Consider the following 20,983-nt stretch of genomic DNA (forward strand, 5'->3'; position numbering starts at 1 on the left):
ATTTGCCCGACAACCTAATTTACTTCAATGCAACATAATCTGTTTCGGTAACTCACCTGTCAGTCAACCAAATACTAATCCATATATGCACGGCACGCCACCCCCTAGCGACACAGAGAGACAATAATCCAATAAGTGAGACAGCCCGAATGCCCGCTGGAGCATTTGGGTGTTCCATGCTCTCAGACATTTGATTGTTCTATTTCCTCAGCCAATTCTGCAGTCCTCGTTGGGGGCTTTGCCAACGCATTGGTTTGGATTGGTTTTGTTTTGGCGAAGTTTGGCCCAGTAATTGCTTGATGTTGGTGTCGAAAATTGGAAGCTCTATGAAACTTTGATCGGTTCCCGGTCCGGTCAATTTACGGGGTTTACATGTGTAGTAGTATGAGCTGATTTGTGTATGGTTCAGTCAGTGCTAATCTCAACGATTAGCCGCATTGATAAGTTTTCGACAACTGGTTATCAATTTTGGTTTTACTTCAAATCATTTATGATTTGTTTACGTTTCCTGCAAAACTCGTTGGACATGCGAAATTGCATTCCGAATTTCGAGTGCAATCGAATACAGATTAGGGATTTATAATATTTGCCCCAGTTTCAGCAGCAGAGCAGTTTGAGAGCCGACAGAGTTTCAGATTTCATTAAGTTTAATTCAAAATTCAATGACAAAACTATGGAAAATCTAAAGCGCAAATTAACCCAAACACCCGCACACCCACACACACAGACAGACAGACATAATACATATGTAGAAAGCTCTTCTCACATGTGATGTGCCGGCGGCGCACTTGACTGACATTCATCATCAGCGGCAACGGCAACGGCAACGGCAACGGCAACAGCAACAGAAACAGCAGCAACGGCTATGGCAACGGCAGCTGCTGCTCCGGCGTTGATTCTCTCTGTTCTGTTCTGTTCTGCTCTGCTCTGCTCTGAACGCCGGTCACCGTCTCCGTCGTCGTTGTAGTTTCTGAGGGCTGCGCCATCGTCCGCCGCACTCGTAATCAAGCTTTCGTGGGTAACGGTACTGCTCTGGGTCGCGTTCTCTCCCCATATCCATATCCATATCCGTATCCGTGGCAAGTGCTATCCTATAAGAGTGTAAACTATACCTCCGCATGCTCAAGTGCCTTCGAGTGTGTCCACCGTATCCTTATCGAATTTCAATTTCCACCATAAGGATATACATAGGAGTATATTTGTGATTTGTTTCTGTTTAACAAATAAACAATAACCGCAAGTGAGTGCCCATAGAGAGAGAAGCGTAAGAGAAACAATAGTACTTAGCGCTCGTGGAAAGCTCATCCATAAATTTCTGTTTTGACGGCTAACATTTAGGTTTGATTTGGCTTAATCGCCGGTAGACTTGTTAAGATTACAGGCAATTAAGGAAATCGAAGTCGATTGGCTCTGAGAACGGCGAATTCCATAATAAAAGTACAGTGATGGCTCTCTTTAGGGGAAAGTTAATGTTCTAGCAAGTACTGTTGTGCGTTTAACGCAGATCAGATCACAAGAAAGTCCTATAGGGATCAAAGACTTTTCCAAATCGGCATTGGATCACTGGAAATATTTAAATTCATTCATCAAAAAATTCTTTTATAAGTTTATCGAAAAAACGGACGAGAGATCAGCGCCTAAGACACATATTCAAGGTACAGAGTAGAAGGACACCTACAAATATGTCCACCGTCTGAGTTTCCACTGTACCCCTTATAAATGCATTTATCAGCATTATTGTGTTTAACTGCGCTTTGTTCTACCGATGCCATTGCAATTTCTGTCTAGGATAATGAGACTGTTCATAATGAAAACAAAAGAGGTCGGGCGGTCACACTTCGAATGTCTTATTTACTTTGCAATTCTCTGCCATGCCATACAGCTGCTAAATATAGACCATTCCATCCGGAAAAGAAGAGCTGGTTCAGAACAAATTACCCATACGACCCGTGTGACTCAAGTTCAAGTTGAGTCCAAACTGAAACGTACACTAATTGCAGCTGCGCGCGCCTTGTTAAAAACAAGTGCCAAATGGCACTAGAGTCTTTGTCTCTCAGTTCCCCAAAATAAATATTATATTTATAGGTTTAGTTTTGGTATTTAATTGATGCGGGTATTTCTGTAATTAAAGGCCGAATCAACTTAATTGCATGCTGATAGATGGCACATTATCGGGAAACTAAAGACTAGCATAATGCAAATTTTTGTTGCTTTGTTTGCTGAGATGAGACGGAGTTTTTTTACAAACTACGTCGAAACAACAAGTTGCGGTTGAGTGTTTCTCAATGTCGGGCTTTTTGTGGCTCGCGTTGGGAAATTGTTTGAGAATTTGAGAAGGTGTTGGATAGATAGATGTCTCTGTCATATATACAAATGTATCACATTTCTTGTGTGTTTATTTTATTGATCAAGCCCCCGATCCGACCATTCATTTATTCACTATATATTTATCACTATATAACCTATTGGCACTTTTCCTATAGATTGCTGCAGTCTCTGGCAGCAATTTCTGGTTGGTTCTGATTCTGTCTCAGGCTCGGTTCAGTGTTCGTTGGTCATCTGCATGGCATATGCATTTCGCGTTCAGTATATATCAAAAATGCTAATATGAAAGATCAACAGCCAGCAAGAATTCCTTCCACACACAATTCCTTAATTTAATAATGAATAACGAAATGAATAACTCTCTCCAACAAGTAACTTTGAACTTAATTGAAGGCAATTATTCAGTGTTGGAGTGTCTTCCTTCGGTGAAAATGTGAATCTTCTGTGTTGTGCTCTGGATCTAATTGAATTAACAGACTAATTTAGTGTTCCCAAGATGTGCGATGTGATGTGATGTTTCAGGAACCACCTGTTCAATGTCCAGTCGAATTAAAACATCTGTCACATTTTATGACTTCTGAAGAGTGCAACCAACAATAAAAAGGCGCCGACAAATGCTCGGCGACAGTCATTCATCATTCAAAAAGACATAATCATATCAATTGAACATCCACACTAAAGTAACTCGGTTGACACGCTCCCAAATATACATACGTATGTACATATAGTCGTACACCGTTCCTATATATAGATTCGTATTCATGTGCAATAACGGAAAGTGTCAAAGACCCAACCATAGCTCACTGTGGGGTCAATTGATAGACTCAATTATGACGATATATCAGAGCGATGCGAACAATGACAACATACATACATTCATATATCTCTCCCTTTATATATATATATATATATATATATATATATATATATGTATGTGCATATGTACATATATTTATGCTGATTTGTTATATAGCAAGTGCTGGGAACTCTTCAGAGATTGTGAGGGATTCAACCGATAAGTGCAGTGCAGTTCAATTGTTCCTCAATTGATCGCCAATGTCTGTCTCTTCCTCATGGGTCTATTCACCTAGCAGACGCGGTTTGAAATCCGCTTATCGGAATGCAGTGGATACCCGCTATGACAAATATACTCGTATTTATTGTTATTTATTGCTTGCACTTCCATTATGGAAACCCTATAGTATGTACGAGTGTAAGAGAAGCTTCCAACTAATTAAAACGCTGAATCCATTGAAAAGTGTCAGGCGAAGCTTTGTAATTATCACCACTGATACGGGAATCGACAAAATATATAGTATTTGCGTATACTTACTTATAACTATGGGTATATTCTACATGACTACACGGGTGTAAACATCAATTGAAAGTCACGTTTTGCTTAAATTGATTCAATTATATTGATTAAAAAGGAGACGTTAGTAATATTTTTACTCGTTGCAGTTCCATCTCTAAGGTCATTTATTTGTTTATATTTCAATCAATATTAAGTCAACTTTGCATTTCCTTTGTTTCCATTGTTTCCCGTGTTGGCATTAATACTAGTTAATAATTATGTAAAAGTATATATTTATGTACAAATGAGAGCTTCTAGAAAGTAGCATTAGGGATGTATTTTTAAATATTCTGGTGCTCCAAGTGAGTGGTAAAGCCGGCTTTTTTTACTGATGATTCTGTACTTCTCATTTGCCATTGAGTCGGACGTACATTCGAAACATGAGCATTCATTCAAAGCTAATCATTCGTTTTTGTTTATTACGGATCAATTTTTTTATTGCTCAGCATGGTCGTACTTCAAGTTCTATGCAGTGAGCCCAGTCATAAAAACTTTATAGGATAAACATGCTGTGTCTTGGATTTGTTGGCAGCTCAGCGGCCAATATGACTGCTGGAAAACATCGAAAACACAGCTCATCGATTTAGACCTCTGTGGAGACTGGGTATCAACCATAATTTATAGTTTTCTCCAAGTTAAAGTGTCTTTCAGACTAGACTGGTTTCGAATTGTAGCGGAATATGGCCGTAAAGTATGCAATGCTTTTGTACACAGCAGTGTGGATGAAGCATGTAAAATCCATGTAGAATGAATCTTATCATAAGATCACCGCTACACTCATCTGCGGTGCGAGAACTGCAGATTATATATGCACATGTACTAAATATGCATATTATTTTATTATTTTAAATATTTTTCTACGATGAACTAGTCTTACATACGTATTTATATAAATTATTTCCCGCAGACCTTGACTCATACCCATATTGATATGGATATCCCAATTGATGTGCACTTGTGCCTCTGTTTTCGTTTCCAAAGTTAATAATATAACTTGCATATCATTACAGTCCCCATTACAGTTCCCAATTCACAGCGCCATGCCCACACAGAGCAGCACCATGTGGGGCCAGAAAAGCAATCGCAAATTAATTATCGGCATATTCGGCTTTAGCCTGGGACTGTTTGGCATTTTGTGCGGAATGTTCTGGGAGGACATATTCAATTGGATCATGCACAAGGTAATTAATGAATGAATGACAACAGTGGGACACGTGTTGATCCGACCAGCTGTACTTGATTAGCCGCCCCCAAGCCCACAAATGGGAGTCAAAGAAGAAGTGCCGCCGCAATTGGCGCGAGTCAGAGATCGAGGGAAACTTGTTGAGATTTTTAATTAATCACAATTGGGGGCATCTTACACACAGGAAATGGTTCTGGCACCCGATACACGTGTCTACGACAACTGGAAGTCGCCGCCACTGGAACTCAATTTGGATATCTATCTGTTCAACTGGACTAATCCCGAGGAGTTTGGCAACCTCTCAACGAAGCCCATACTCGAACAGGTGGGTCCATATCGATTTAGCGAGCGGCCCGATAAGGTGGACATCGATTGGCATCCGGAGAACGCTTCTGTCAGCTATCGCCGTCGGAGTTTCTTCTACTTCGATGAGGAGGGCAGCAACGGCAGTCTGGACGATGAGATTAACACCCTCAATGCGGTTGCACTGGTTGGTATATGAAGGGATATCATGAGATAATCCTCATACTGATACCGACTTACCTATGACTATATGTGATGTTCCTTTCCTTAGTCTGCTGCAGCCACGGCCAAGCATTGGCCCAGTGTCAAACGCGCCATGGTCGATGTGGGTCTTAAGGTCTACGGTCCTGAAATGAGCGTCCGTAAAAAAATCGATGAGCTCCTGTTTACAGGCTACAGTGATGTGATGATCGACGTGGCGATGGCCATGCCCATCTTTGGCGATGAGGTCAAGGTTCCTTTTGATAAGTTTGGCTGGTTCTATACCCGGAATGGCAGTGCCGACCTAACCGGTGTCTTTAATGTCTTTACGGGTGCTGACGATCTGGCCAAGCTGGGGCAAATGCACACGTGGAACTACCAGGAGAACACGGGCTTCTTCGAGTCATTCTGCGGCATGACCAACGGTTCGGCGGGAGAATTTCAGCCACAGCATCTTAAACCAGGTGGCAGCATAGGCCTTTTTACCCCCGACATGTGTCGTACGGTTCCGCTGGACTATCTCAAAACTGTGGAGATTGAAGGCCTAAAGGGCTATAAATTCGCTGGTGGGCCGCGATCTGTGGATAATGGTGAGTGGCACTGCAATTATTTAAAGATCCTAAAGGTCAGATAATCGAATTTTGGTTTTTAGGCACACTGTATCCCGAGAATCTTTGCTACTGCGGCGGTGAGTGCGTTCCCTCGGGAGTGATGAACATCAGTGCCTGTCGCTTTGGATCGCCCGTCTTCATGTCTTACCCACATTTCTACAACGGAGATCAGTATTTTGTTGATCAAGTGGAGGGACTTGAGCCCAAGCAGGAGGATCACGAGTTCTACATGGTTGTGGAGCCAAATACAGGAATTCCACTGGAAGTTGCAGCCCGTTTTCAGGTCAACATGCTGGTGGAGCCCATAGAGGGGATTGCCTTGTACAAGGATGTACCCCGAATATTCTTCCCGCTAATCTGGTTCGAGCAGAAGGTGAGGATCACACCGGAAATGGCCGATCAACTGAAGGTTCTGCCCATTGTCCTGCTGTCGGGGCATATCTTTGCTGGAGTTTGCCTGGCCATTGGCCTGATCCTCCTCTGCTGGGCTCCCGTCGAACATATGATGTCCTGGTGCCGGCGTCGTCGCTACGATCTGAAAAACCAAACGAAGACCAATGGCGATTACAAGAGTCGCTCCCGTTACGCCAGTGCCGAAGAGCTTAAGTCCAAGGCCTCCACTCTGATCTGCGAGAAGAGTACCAGCGGAACTCCGGATAGTTCTCCCCTGCTCGCCCGGCGAGGCCAAAAGGCAACAATTGTCCCGACCATGTCCAAGTCGCAGACGGGTGAAAGTGTAGCCACCGCCTCGACCTCCGTCAGCGAGAACAAGGAGTAACGGAAGCATCCTTTCGCCATTTAGCTAGTTAAGCCGTCCTAGTGCTTAGTCGTAGTTCCTAGTTTAGGTAATACGTTTTTACCAATACCAAATACCATCAAAATTCGAACCATTCCCAGTGCCTATGCCAAAGATGAGGTAGCCAGCGATGCCATTTGTTTGGCATACGAATACTCTTTTACATTCCCTAGTTGTAACTCATAAGACATTTTTGTACTCGTATTGTAAATGTTTTCTTTCTGCAGTTCGCTTGAACCAAACCTAAGGCCAAAATATCAAAGTACATATTTTATAAAACGTATTTACTTGCATTTTTTTTGGGAAAGAGGGTCTGGGAATATGGTTTCTTCTCAACAAGGGCAATGGTTTAAAACCCATTGCATACAATATATTCCACGAAGGGAATATTAACATGAAGATTATGAACACCCACTATTGATATCATTTGCCCTGATTCCTGGGAATTATCTTTCAAATAGATCGTACATTTTTCACCTTCCTACTACCACTCACCAATTTGTAATGGGGATATAAGAATTGTTGTATGAACAATATACAAATATCCCAAACAAAATGTAGTCATAATTATATATTGACACTCGCACAAAAAATGGCAGACAACGCCAACACGTATGCTTGGATTATATACGTCTTCTACGTCTCGCACTCACCCGCTCATCCAAAAGTGCTGATTAGAGCTATGGACAAAGAATTTTTCCTTGTCAAGCTCTCAAATACAAACATGTTTTCCGCATCAGGAAAAGTTCTACAACCATAAAAACCGTTAGACGGGTTGCTCATCGGCTTGGATCCTGAAGTCCATTCCCACATTTAGGTAATACTTCCAAATGACATAGTTCGGAGCAACAGAAAAAGCTTACAACACTATGGCAAACAGTTTCCCGGGTCAATTAGTGTATACGAAATATATATGAACACAGGTCTGAATTCGTTCATATTCTTTAAGTTCCATGATTCTATAGGAATTCGTACTTGAAGGAGTCCAAATGGATTCCAGTAAATCAATAATTTGATATAATTTCATCAACAAATTTTCACATTTTTATTATTTTATCAACAGTTAATTATCAATTGGAACAATATAGGTACTCGTACTACCTATAGTATACGGAATGTACATCCTAGAAAACCCTAAAAAAGATTATTGATTCGTTCACGAATGTGCCAATCTTTGAGCGTTGCTTTAACTTAATAACAGTACAATAATATTTGCAATATCACAAATGACCCAACTTAAGTGACTAAAATACGAATCGAAAAGGAGGACAGTGTGGGACTATGGTAGGTAGGTAGGTAGGGGAAGGCAGACTTGTAGTCTACTTCTTTATTTTATAGCCCGCAGTATAGCCATAGCTGTCAGCAACTGAAAGGTAAAGAAAAGACGAAATAAATTAGTTGAGAAGTTATGAGTGATGATGAGAAAAGTATCCTACGTTCGTAATCCTTGGAATAACACTCGAAGAACTCTCCCAGAAGTTTTCCAGGAGGCAGCTCCCATGTTGCAGTGCCGCCATATTTCGGTGGCAAGGAACTGGCTTGAATGTGAGATACCAAAGCCTTGTAGTCCTTGCCATGGAAGAAGATCTACGAGTATAACGATAGTTTGGAGTAGTAAATAAAGGATCTAGAAACTTTGAATACTTACACGCTTGCGCAGCTTTTCGCGTATGAATGGTTTGAATATGGCAAATAGCATATTGAATATGTATGAATTATTCACAATGTGAACTGCCTTTAAGCGCACGCAGATGCATTCCTGTACATAATCCAACAACATGGCCGCAAACGATGGTGTAAATTGCGTAATATGGCTAAGTGGCAGACCTACAAAATAAAGATTAAGATCTCTTAGTGAAAACACCCATTGTCATATATAATACTAATTCTAGATGCTATTACCTTCCATATCAATGATGACAACTGCTCCGCAGATTTGTGAATATGGTTCCACCATCGATCCCAAAACTGTCAACTGTATCCCACGGAAGAGATCGGGCAAGGGCACCTGTGATGGTTTCCATTTTTCTAGCGCGGAAATAAGTATTAAGAGAGTTCTTTTGCGTGATGTTTGATGATTACTTACTTCCTGCCTCCAGCACTAGTAGACGGCGACCATGTTGGTCTCTTTCTGGCAATAGATTTAGTATATTTGCCTCAAATACATTACGCAATTTTGCGGGGATTATGTTCTCACAGGCAATGCCGTATTTCAGTTTCATGTGATAGAAGTTCTTGAGCTGAAAAAGACAATAAATGTTGGATTAAAGATACATATGTTTCCTGAAGCCAGGGATATGTGATGGTCTGGGAATAGCCTCCAAACTTCAACTTTGATCTACATTTCTTTGCACCTTTTCAATCATCAATTCACTGAACACTCACCCTTTTCAAGGCACTCTCTGGATAGTAATGTGTAGGACGCAAAAACATCATCATGTACTCATCATCCAGTGGCAAGTTTAGATACTTTTCATCTAAATAATAAAGAACACACACACAAGAAATCAGATGTGTCGAATTTGGATGATTTCCTCTTATTACTTTGTATAAGTTCCCTTAGCTCCTTGATAGCCTGCTCCTTGTGGCCCGGTGTTTCATTTAATTCGTCCTGTGCCTTCTTGAGTGCCCATTCGGGTGCCGGCTCCTTTTCCATGCGGATGCGAGCCGATCCAAGATCGATGTAAGGCAACTGCTGTTCATCGTAGCTAATGCACTCTGCCTTTCCCATATTGTTGTTCTGTGGTTGATGATCGTCCGATCTGATCTGCTGCGATGTTGTTCACCGATTCAGGCTGCGAACGAGAATAAAATTGTTTTGGTTTGGGCTTAAACATTTTGAGTGGCTTGGCGAGTATTTCCTCAAGTCGTTTGGCACAACTGGGTTACTTCCGCAGCGGCAGCAAAGCAACAGTTCAATGCCTTTCTAGCTCCAATGCCTGAAACTGTCCAATAGGTCTGTCCGTCCGTTTGTTTGTCTGTGGGTCTGCGTGTCTATGTCCGTATGCCCATGTTTATGTATGACTCAATGCTGATCTTCATAAGCTAAAAACGCCGAAAAATAGCCACAACGGAAGAAGCGGCTCGTACAAACAGGTAGAGTTAGACACAAACGGGTAAAGAGGGTGCATGGCTGAGGAAAAGATCGTTAGACGGACAGACAATAGACAATAGTGCCCAAAACTGGTCGCACAACGTGCGTTCGAGAGCCGCTTAAATTAGTGTATACCCTCACCGGTAATGGGTATCAAATGTTGGTCAGGGTTCTTGCCACAGATCATCGATAGGAATCATTAGAAAAGTGCATAGAGGGTGAAGTCCTAAGAACAAGGTTTCGTTTATTATTAATGATTCGATTTTTATGAATATTTAATCTGAAACCGGAATATTATCCACTTTGAAGATCAGACAGATCAGCGATCAGAGATTATACATTCATTATTGTATCATAGAGAGGATTCGATAGTCCAATAAGTCTGTAGGTCTGTTCTGAAAAGCTTTATTTCTGAGCGCGGTAAGGGTCTCCAATCTTCTGCATGCCGCAAATTCACTTTTCCCTCTACAATATTTTATGCTTCTTTTTTTTGGCTATTTGAAAAACCGAAACGTGGGTCCACCCATTTGGCTCGTAGACGACTTGGCAACACCTTGGCTAGCAAAACAAAATCGAAAAGCCATTCGATTCGGTGACGTAGCAATATGTGAGCCGGCGGTGATCTATGCCCTGTCATGAAGGACTTGACAATGGCACACAAAAACCCGAAAGCGAAAAAAACGAGAGGAGAGTGGAGGAAGCAGTCGATGTAGAGTCGTGTAGACAGAGCCGAAAATTGTAGCGCAAATCGTAGTCCATTAAATCTGATTTAGTGCTGCTCTTGTGATTAAAGCAATTAGTAAGTTTTTGATATTCGTTAGATTTCTATTATGAGACTCGACATTGTGCGGTCAAGACGAATGAAGGTAAAAGTCAAGGCCAAGTTTAAGCAGCAGTAGATATTTGTTTTTCTTTCTCAGAGGCGACCAATTATGGCCTGATTTGCGACTGAGTCTTCTTTTGTGGAGTCTTCTGTTTTCTGTTTGCCTCCAGAAGTTTCGTCAATGAATCTCCGGGTGGTTTATATTTTTATTTGCTTTGGATTTTCGGTTTTGACTTTGCCTTTATTTTGTTTTTTTATACCCGATACTCAAAATGAGTATTGGGGTATATTAGATTTGTGGTAAAAGTGGATGTGTGTAACGTCCAGAAGTAATCGTTTCCGACCCCATAAAGTATATATATTTTTGATCAGCATCAATAGCCGAGTCGATTGAGCCCTGTCTGTCTGTCCGTCTGTCCGTCTGTCCGTCCGTCCGTCCGTCCGTCCGTCCGTCCCCTTCAGCGCCTAGTGCTCAAAGACTATGAGATCTAGAGCAACGATGTTTTGGATCCAGACTTCTGTGATATGTCACTGCTACAAAAATATTTCAAAACTTCGCCCCGCCCACTTCCGCCTCCACAAAGGACGAAAATCTGTGGCATCCACATTTTTAAAGATACGATAAAACCAAAAACGCAGAATCGTAGAGGATGACAATATGTTCTAGAGTGTAAAATCTCAACCAGATCGTATAATTATTATAGCCAGAATCAAGAAAACAATTTCATTCTTTCTCGCTCTGTCTCTCTCTAACACACAGGTTTCATGGTCGGCTTTGCCAATTGCAAAATATGAGTTCAAGGATCTCAGAACCTATAAGAGCCAGAGCAACCAAATTTGGTATCCACACTCCTGTGATATCGGACCTTGACCGTTTCGTGTCCAAATTTCGCCACACCCCCTTCCGCCCCCGCAAAGGACGAAAATCTGGGGCATCCACAAATCTCAGAGACTATTAAGGCTAGAGTAACCAAATTTGGTATCCGCACTTCTGTTAGATCTCACTATAAAACGTATATCTCAGAATTTCGCCCCACCCCCTTCCGCCCCCACAAAGAACGAAAATCTGTTGCATCCACAATATTGCACATTCGAGAAAACTAAAAACGCAGAATCATAGATAACGACCATATCTATCAGATTGCTGAATCTGGACCAGATCAGATCATTTTTATAGGCAAAAGGAACAAATCAATTTGCACTGGCTACGCAGCGCCCGACTTGACGCTCAGACTGATTTTCTGTCTCTCTCGCACGCTATCTTTGTCGTGTCGTTTAATATTAGCGGCGTCTGCCGGAGGAGAGCCATACTGACTTAGTATCGGGTATAACCGTAGAGTTGCGGTGTCCGCAGCAACTCACAACGTTCCCCCTCGTTTTTATTTGTATTTGTATGAAGTTCAACAGCCCATAAAGTTATGCGCATATTAATTTGTTGGTCAGTTTTTTTTTCTTTTTCGGTCTGATGTAAAATCCAATTAAATCAAGAAACACAACATCAAAGGTGACATACTATATTCCAAGTTATGTATTAGGTTGAAGTCTATTTTTGTCGTGAGAAAACTTAAATTAAATTCAATTAGGCGCATGCAAGATGTCAAGTAGATATATGTATAACAAACAGGGCTGACTTTCAGATGATAATATGACATTTATTTCAATTAGTATAATTGAACTGAAGTCAAGTTACTTCATTTTAAAATTCAAAATGAGCAATTCAAAATCCAATTTCCGTCTAATTTCCTCACTTTCAAAGGGGAATGGTGTTTATCTTTAGACAGTGACCTTTGATCTATGAATAACACTCTTCTCCATTTAGCGGTCACCAGATATGAACACCATTCTTTGTTAAGGCATTCCCACTCTGGTTGAAATAGAGCACACTCATGATGATTCAGCAGTTCAAGATCAGGTTTTTAGTATAAGATATTCTGTTTCTTAAAGGTTATATTTGTATATGTGCATGCACTTATGAAGGTTGAAGAAAGAGTGGTTATACATGTATATTGTATTTCTGAATTGCTTTTAGGTGGAACAAAAACAAGTTAATTTAATGAAAGGAACATTTTCCGTTGAAGGGAATATCCTGATGCTGATTCTGGTTGACATTGAAACAACTATTAATTTAGAGATCTTTATGTAGCAAGAATGAACTTGAAACGTAAAATAAAGAAACTGAAAGGAGCTGTTTCCATTAAATCCTGATCACTCCACAGAAGATTCAGATATTTTCGGAGAGATAAAATCATATTCATTCAGACAAATTTTAAAGGTTTTTAAATCCAGACCTGAAATTATGGGGAAATATTGTCAGCCGATCATTTCAATAATCTTTTTATGATAAAAACCATATTTTCCAAACTGACTTTCCATACTTTTTCTACACTTCGTAAAGACTTGATCAATCAACAAGCTTATTTTTTACGAGCTTCCGTAATTTATTCGTTGAGGATGTATATTTATTTATTTGTGAACACCTACACTGAAACTCCATCTCAACCCTTTCGATGTTTCCAATGGAAAAACAACATTCCCCAAACTGTTCAAAGTCTGAAGCCAGTAAAATAATTACTTAAGTACACCAACGGAGATAAACAGGCATTACCGGTATGTGCCTCAACTTCAGCCTGCCTCAATAATTATACTTATAATTGTACAATACAATACGAGTACAACACATGTATATTATTTTTTGTTTTCGCTGAACTTTTGTGGCCCGGCCTTTTACTTGCCTCAATCCGAACTGATGTGAGGCGTTCCTCTGCTGCTTGCAACGACCGACAACCGACAAGCGGAAACTGTGGCCCCAAGGAACGAACGCTGCAATTCGCCCGACTATCACTCTGGAAATACATACAATACAATGCCAGTAGCAGTAGCAGGGGCAGTGGCATTCGGGGATATATAACACTCCTAAGCTGATAACTGGTATCGCAGAACAAAAGAAATAAAGAACAAAGAAGCAATTGCCCCACACCACACCACACAATTCAAATTCAAATTTCTTTTGAAGGTCTAATCGGGTCTGTGTCCACAGACTGAAGTCGAGGGCCCCTCCTTAGCCATATAAACAGACGATTATTGTATATACACAGATTAGCACACAACTGAATACCGAATTAATCCATAAAGCAAACTGCTGTCTAATCGTATTCCAGTTAACAACTGCACAACAAAACAATACACAACCGCAGCTGAACGGCTACAAAAATGTCATAAAATTTGAAATGCACTTGATTCCCGTCTCCTTCCGTCCCCGTAAGTATATTAGATCTAAGGAATAAATGCCACCCCGCCATGATGTGCATAAATAAACAAGTCATATGAAAAATTATCAATACCAGCAACTATCTGGCTATTAAATGCAAATTATGGTTTTTATTCAGTTTCTTCTGCGTTTTTTTTACACTTTTTTTGCATTGATGTAGTGCTACAAAAGATGACGGAGCGATTGTTTGCATTCGGCGTTTAGCTGGGGAATGAATACTCTTAATACAGGAAAAAAGGAGAGGAAAAGGTCGAAGTTTGGAGTACACTTTAATCTGTTTATTGTCGATTTAACAATAAAAGACACATCAATCTTGAGACACCCTCTCTAGGTTTTTTTAGAGATTTTCCTTTCATTCAAAAAGGTTCAGGAAAAAAAGATCGCAAAACATTGAAAGATGACCATTAAAGGCTGTGCATCTTATCATCTATGTACCGTGTACATCTCCATTGCTGTTTTTCTTCAATCTACTTCCCTTCTAACACAGATAATCCATTAAAAACTTCTACTAGGTATTACGAGTATAGTACCCTCTGTGTATAAAGTGTATGAAAAACTGAATGCATGACTTGCCATAATAAAGAAAACTCCACTTTTGATGAAGAGCTAATTGAAAATGTCCCAAAGAAGAGAGGAGAGGGAGAATGAGTTTGCCAAAAAACTGCCAATCTTTCATTCTGCACCGACTGGTAACCCAAGCCGTTCAAGATCAGTTCACTCGTTGTCCCTGACTCATAAATGGGACAATCTACTGGCTATTGACGTTGTGATGTACTTTATATTGTACAATGCCAGCGCGGATCAAAAGTCTAATGTGCCTTGAATATCAATCGATTGGGCGGTGTAAGCGATTTGAGTACTAGTACTCGTTGTGATTTAAACAGGTACGGTACGATGATTCCACTGCAATTAGCCGGCTATAAACAAATCAATGAAAGTAATCACAACGTGATATGCAAATAAGCCTCAATTTGAGTTGTGGAAAATTTCAAAAACTGAAGATCAATTGATCTTTTGAACTTTCGATTGGGTTTTGTAGTTAGACTTTAACACTATTACGTTTAATATGCTGCATGCAACTAAGTGGAATGGAAATTTAAGAAGATAATCTAACCAATTATTATCGGAACTTTAAAGTTCCTTTTTTTTGTCCTAAATGATGTCACACATGCGAGTGTTTTCTCTGAAGTGTAATAATTCACAGCAATTGGCAGCGAAGTGTCCAGAAAATTGTTAAGCAAAGATTTATGTTTGTTGAGTGAGAATTGCTTGACGATTTACACTGTCATCATAAGAGACTCTGGGCACTCAAATTCTACGAAGCTTTGTAGTTAAAGATTAAACATTTTTATTAATGTAGATTTATAGTAATCTCCCATCAATATGATGATGATTCTTTGTACCGGAACATACAGAATTCTGTGATACTTCCTTCCGCTTACCATTATCACACATTTTAGGGGCATATCTCTATCTGGGGCAACTAGACATAACGGAATTTATCAACAAAACTCACATTTGTAGCCTCACTTATAGCATTTAACAACAAAAACGCCACCCGATACTTTTGGTACAAGAGTCACCCACTGAACCGGCTCTCAAATACTAAATAAATAACATTCTATAGAATCAGGAATAGCCGGTTTCGTTTCGTTTTCTTTCACAATGCCAAAATCAAAATCAAACCCAAACCAAAGGCAACAGCAACTCGATCCAAACACATCCGATCCAATCGAGCAATGTCCATAAAAACTCGCCTTCGCTTCAGCTCCCAAGTACGAATTTTACTTCTGTTGTATTTCAAAAATATGTAAATTTTCTAATTCAATAACGGCGTTTTTTGTGTGTGTCGTTTTTTTTTTTTGCACTCTTACAGTCTTCTATCCTTCACTTGACAAAACGTTAACAATTTAGGCAAACCCCGGGGCCCGCACAAACAGAAACTTGTACTAAAAAAGATGTCTAACTGGTTTTGAGTTCAAAATTCGTAGTCGGCAGCAAGGTCAGATTGTTATAGAATACCCGCACTTGTTTGTATTAGATGTATGATGCAAACAGGGCCAAAATTTGGTTGGCCCACAATCGATTTGAGTCGGATAGGGAGGGAATCACACCACCACACACTTTTTTTCTGCTTTTCTGGTGGTATCAGTGGCACATGTGGTTCGACAGTCGCTGCCTGAAATATTTATAGGCTTCGGCGACCGTCGATCCCGTGAATCAGAAAACAGAAATTAAAACTCAATTGAGCGGGACGCCGGATCCATGTGGAATGTGCCACAAGTGCAGAAAATTGCCAGCAGCATGGTGTGTCGTCAATCAATTTACATTTCAATTGTGTTACATTTGCGTGGCATTATATATGTATCTATGTATATGTATGTGGGTTGCAGTCTAACGGCAGGCAAATCCACTGCAATGGAACACTGCATCGAATAAAATACATAGAAATAATGCAAATTTTTTTTGTGCCGCATAAATGTATCATGAAGGTGGTATGATCAGGAACTGCATTAGAACAATTGGAACAAAGAAATAGCAATGGAAATACACAACAGTGAAGACAAAAACTTTAAATTCATTGTTGCAGGGAAAAATCCAATAGAACTTCCATGGAAACGTTTCTTAGATAACCGGAAGAGGTATTATAGGACTTCATTCAAAGCAATAAAAAACAATTAGGAACTATAGAAGAGAACTGTATGAATGAGAGACATGAAAATCATGAACATCCAAGACACGAATGGCAATTGCAAAAAGAAAATCTTCTGAGAACTTTTTCCTCCACAAAACATTTATAATAATAAAACTGGGTTGAAACAAACTACTCTTTTAAAAGAATCATCTGCACAAGCAACATTTCATTACTTTTACTTTCTTTGTTGTATATTTTGTATCATTAAAGTTTCTCTTTGGTCACTTTTAACGGAATACCTAATTATTTTAATCACTAAACTGCGTACACTTCAACTTTCCCCTCCATTTACATGATGTTTAATAACTCTCATCCACATTTTCGCACAGATTTACACAGATGTGTATGATGAGATACTCAGACCTCAACTTATTTTCACACACGAAATTGTTGTTAATTTTTTAAATCCCAAGCATCCTCTATAATCACCGACACACCGCATACGCCTTGGGCAAGTATTCCACTTCATTGAACAAACAAAAAGAAAAACTTTACAGTGATATTATCATCTATTGAGGAAGATCAACGTGCTAAGCCGCTAGTGAGCGTGCGCCTCTTAGAGAACTGGGCAGCAGCTCAAGGGGGGAAGTGCAACACCTTATAATGCATTGCAGTGCGCTCTGTAAGTTTGGACATGGTCCGGGGACTGGTCTCTCTCTCTCGCTCTTTCTCTCTGTGGTGTCCGTGCTCGCTGTCCGGAATCAAAGCGCCTGTGCACTGACGAAATGCATCAAACGTCACAGCGGCAAGTGGTAATTGTTTTTATGGCCAACAACCACAGAGCCATAACTTGCCTGGTGGCAGTCAAACAGACAGAAAGAGACGCCACTCCACTCTCAAAGGCAGAAAGTGTGTCAAACGTTGCTGCTCGCATGCGCATAATCCAAAAGCAACAATGCCCAAAAAACATTACCTGGAGCCCCCTCCTAAGCCCCTAAGCCCCTATAAACAACCATAATGTTAACGCAACTTACCGCAAAAGCCGAACCGAACAAAGATCTGCCCGAAAATAAGATATAATATTTTTGGCAACGGTACTTCGAGTACTGTATGAGATTTCACGTTTCACTTTAAAAGTTTGTTTCTTTGCAATTGCAGCGGCAGGGTAGGGCGGAAACGGAGGAGGGGCTCAAAGCAGGACGCGACAATATCCAACAATGGGATGAGATGACAGTGCGAATGAATACGAAAACGCAAATATTGCTGCGGCGACGTCCAAATGGCAACGCGGCTGAAACTGGTATGGCGATTGAAAAGTGCTCCCCAGCTCTTGTTATTAATTAACTGGCCAACTCAAGCTTGACAAAATAACAAAAGCAACAACAAATAACACAAAAGAGAGTGCGCAGTGCGCTCACAAAAGTAAGTTATTTAAATCAGTTCTAGTTGGCCGTTTTGCTCAGGTCTAAACCAACATTTATTATCTAAAATCAAACCAGCGCTCTGCAAATTCAATTATTATACACAATTTAACATTTAACATTGAGTTAACATCAAAAAAAACGAGGGGGACGTTGTGAGTTGCTGCTGCAACCGCAGCTCTACATTTATACCCGATACATAGTCAGTATGGCTACATTGAGCGACAATGTGTGCGTGCGGGAGAGACAGAAAACGTGTCTGAACGTGTAGCGCTCAGTGCGTAGCGGCTGCAAATTGATTTGTTCCTTTTGGATATAAACATTATCCGATCTGATTCAGATTCGGAAATCTGATAGATATGGTCATTCCTTATGATTGTGCCATTTTAATTTTCCCGTATCTTTAATATTGTGGATGCCACAGATTTTCGTTTTATGTGGGGCCTTAAAGGGGTGTGGCGAAATTTTGAAACAAACTTGTCAAGGTCCGATATCACAGAAGTGTGGATTGCTCTAGCTCTTATAGGCGCTAACTTTTTGAAATAGGCAAAGCCGACCATGAAGGACAGAGCGAGAAAGATCGAATTTGTTTTCATCATTCTGGCTATAATAATAATACGATATGGGTCAGATTCTGCAATCTAGGAGATATAGTCATTATCTACGATTCTGAGTTTTTGTTTTCTCGTATGATCGCTGATCAAGAATATATATACTTTATGGGGTAATTTTCACCACAAATCTAATATACCCTAATAGTCATTTTGAGTATCGGGTATAAAAAGAAAACTCATTCCAGTTGGACTTGAGTGCAGTTGAATTTGAGCGATATGGAGAAAAAAGAGCAAGGGAGCTCAGTTTTGCGTTTTGTAGAGAGTTCAAAGCTTTCTCTCTCTCTTGCACAACACTGAATGCTCATAGCTTTGCTTGAGGCGCGTAATTTAAAAGTTTAGTTAAAAGCTTAAACAACCAGAGCCGTTGCTCTTTTCAAAAACATATGCCATGAGTTAACAGTTTTCCAGCTTGAACATCTTCCAAAATTTGAAATTAAAAAACACAGAATATCTTATTGTTGCGCCACAACGATCATTATTTGACTGAATTATCAACTGAACTATTTTGAAAATGGTATACTACAGCATCAAAGCACTAGTGATCACTAGTGATTAGTGATCAAACATAGGTCGGTTTAACGGCACGAGTTTATTTATAGTAATGGGCTGACCGAGAAGTACTTGACGATAACCGTGGTGCAGTAGTTCCACTGTACCTGAATCATGATCGACAGTAGGAGGGGCTTGTCCTGCTGCTTGCCCCAACAAAAAACAAACTTGTTTTAATCAGCATGGAGATATCTGCCTTGCCTAATCTATCAATTAGCTAAAGGAAAAGCCCCCTTGGGGGTCGAACTTTTTCATGCTTCAGTAATTTCTATAATTTTTTATGTTTTTATTTTTTGCTGTCGAATTTCTGCTGATTGCAGCACTTGAAAATTGGAATTCTTAACTTTCTTTAGACCAGCCCACCAGCCCCCTGAAGGCCACAACTTGGTTGAAGTTCATTGCATTTGTTCTTGACGGATTCTTTTGTTTCGTTTGACCGTGTGTGCAGTTTTTTCGATCTTCTTTGGAACACCTTTCGTTATCTTCTTGGCTGATAAATAATTGTTGCGAGTGTTGGGCTATCTAAATTATTTCAGCCATAAACATTTGTGCTACGAATAGTATGTGCCATAAAGATAATGACCGTGTATTGAGCGCCAAATAGCCTGTTGATTAATTACTTAATTGTGTTATGTAAGCACTGTTAACCAGAGAAATTATCCAAGCGAAAGAAGCCAGTAACAGCTGACAAAAATGAAGTATTCAATATCAAGTATACGCAAAGGTAGTTAAACAAATTCGAAAGAAGGCAGAAAACTGCGACAAGTATATCGAGCATTTAGATCCTCTTAGTTTCTCATTCGAGTCCAAGCCAAATATTGAACATTCCGCTCATCCGAAATTCCTGATTGGTGCTATGGGCACCGACTTGCCATCCGCTAAAATATAAAAATGAGTCAGAAAACTGCACCTACCTGAAATCTGTAGTTTTTTTATATTTGTACATTTTTAAATACACTGTTCAACAAATTTTAAATGTATTTTAAATATTCTGATAAGTTCCGTTGAGGCTTTAAATCAAGGCTTTAACAACAACGAGTATCTAAGATGTACAGCAATTTACGAGTGCTACGGCTCTCTGGTAAGGTCACTTACGGTCGTTGGAGCGTCAAGTTTATTCATATAATTACACGTACTTTGCAATACATTGTTGTTGTTATGGCTATTCGCTTAGTTTCGAAAGTGTTTCTAGGCAGTAAAAACAAACTCGAAAATAATGTTAACATTTTTCAATTTGTTCCTGTAAAGAACTTTTACGACGTCATAAAGACATACCAAAGTTTGGGGAAAAATGTTTTTAAGTTTAATAGCCAGTATAAATAATGTTATTATGGTTCAAATATTTTTATAACTACCTTTTTTTAGGGAACTTTGGTCACACATGCATAGAATTTCCATCGTTTATTTACTTAAATATGACAGATGTGACAAAAACAGTGTTTTTTTTTTTTATCATTATCTGAATGATTTTTCTCAATTTCTGAGACTTACAGATTATTCATTCATTGAGTTCCCCCAAAGGCCTTTGGTAAATATGTATGTTCATTCACCTTTTTTATTAAAACCACTCCAAAACTTATCCCTTCAAGTACCCTTTAGACTCTTGTTCAATTCCCCAAACTTGGATGTTATTCATTCACGGTTTCTCCCTCGTTAAGCCTTGAGTGCTAGTATAGTATATTTTCTCAAACATGACACACTTTTGTTTAGCTGTTGTTTCGAGCAGCACACCGACGTCAGCGATTACTGGAAGTCAAAGTCTAGCTCAGGTCCGGACATGTGTTGGGGTGGGAATATAAATGTAGA

The 20,983-nt window shown here is 39.9% G+C and overlaps 2 protein-coding genes and 1 long non-coding RNA gene across 6 annotated transcripts; 2 read left to right on the top strand and 1 right to left on the bottom strand.

Moving 5' to 3' along the window:
* Positions 1-974: 974 nt before the first annotated feature.
* Positions 975-7,056, top strand: LOC108164097 (protein peste). Its single transcript, XM_017299685.2, has 5 exons — positions 975-1,240; positions 4,690-4,860; positions 5,047-5,352; positions 5,437-5,956; positions 6,019-7,056. The coding sequence occupies exons 2-5, from the start codon at positions 4,720-4,722 to the stop codon at positions 6,753-6,755; spliced, it is 1,704 nt and encodes a 567-aa protein (XP_017155174.1). The 5' UTR covers positions 975-1,240; positions 4,690-4,719; the 3' UTR covers positions 6,756-7,056.
* Positions 7,057-7,791: 735 nt separating this feature from the next.
* On the bottom strand, positions 7,792-17,904 carry LOC108163186 (alpha-tocopherol transfer protein-like). Of its 4 annotated transcripts, none has more exons than XM_017298324.2 (8): positions 17,628-17,904; positions 9,318-9,568; positions 9,159-9,250; positions 8,860-9,013; positions 8,676-8,801; positions 8,422-8,600; positions 8,210-8,360; positions 8,093-8,139 (listed from the first exon to the last, which is right to left on the bottom strand). In XM_017298324.2, exons 2-8 carry the CDS (start codon positions 9,502-9,504, stop codon positions 8,093-8,095), a joined length of 936 nt encoding a protein of 311 aa, XP_017153813.1. In that variant the 5' UTR covers positions 9,505-9,568; positions 17,628-17,904. The 4 variants fall into 4 exon arrangements, with proteins under 4 accessions (XP_033248734.1, XP_017153813.1, XP_017153814.1 ...); XM_017298325.2 differs by lacking the exon at positions 17,628-17,904 and adding an exon at positions 13,423-13,507; XM_017298326.2 differs by lacking the exon at positions 17,628-17,904 and adding an exon at positions 13,296-13,319.
* Positions 13,593-14,277, top strand: LOC117188660. Its single transcript, XR_004472783.1, has 2 exons — positions 13,593-13,948; positions 14,119-14,277. It is a non-coding gene; the product is annotated as an uncharacterized LOC117188660 (long non-coding RNA).
* Positions 17,905-20,983: the final 3,079 nt, after the last annotated feature.

Source organism: Drosophila miranda, chromosome 4, assembly GCF_003369915.1.
Source record: "Drosophila miranda strain MSH22 chromosome 4, D.miranda_PacBio2.1, whole genome shotgun sequence".
Lineage (NCBI taxonomy): Eukaryota > Metazoa > Arthropoda > Insecta > Diptera > Drosophilidae > Drosophila > Drosophila miranda.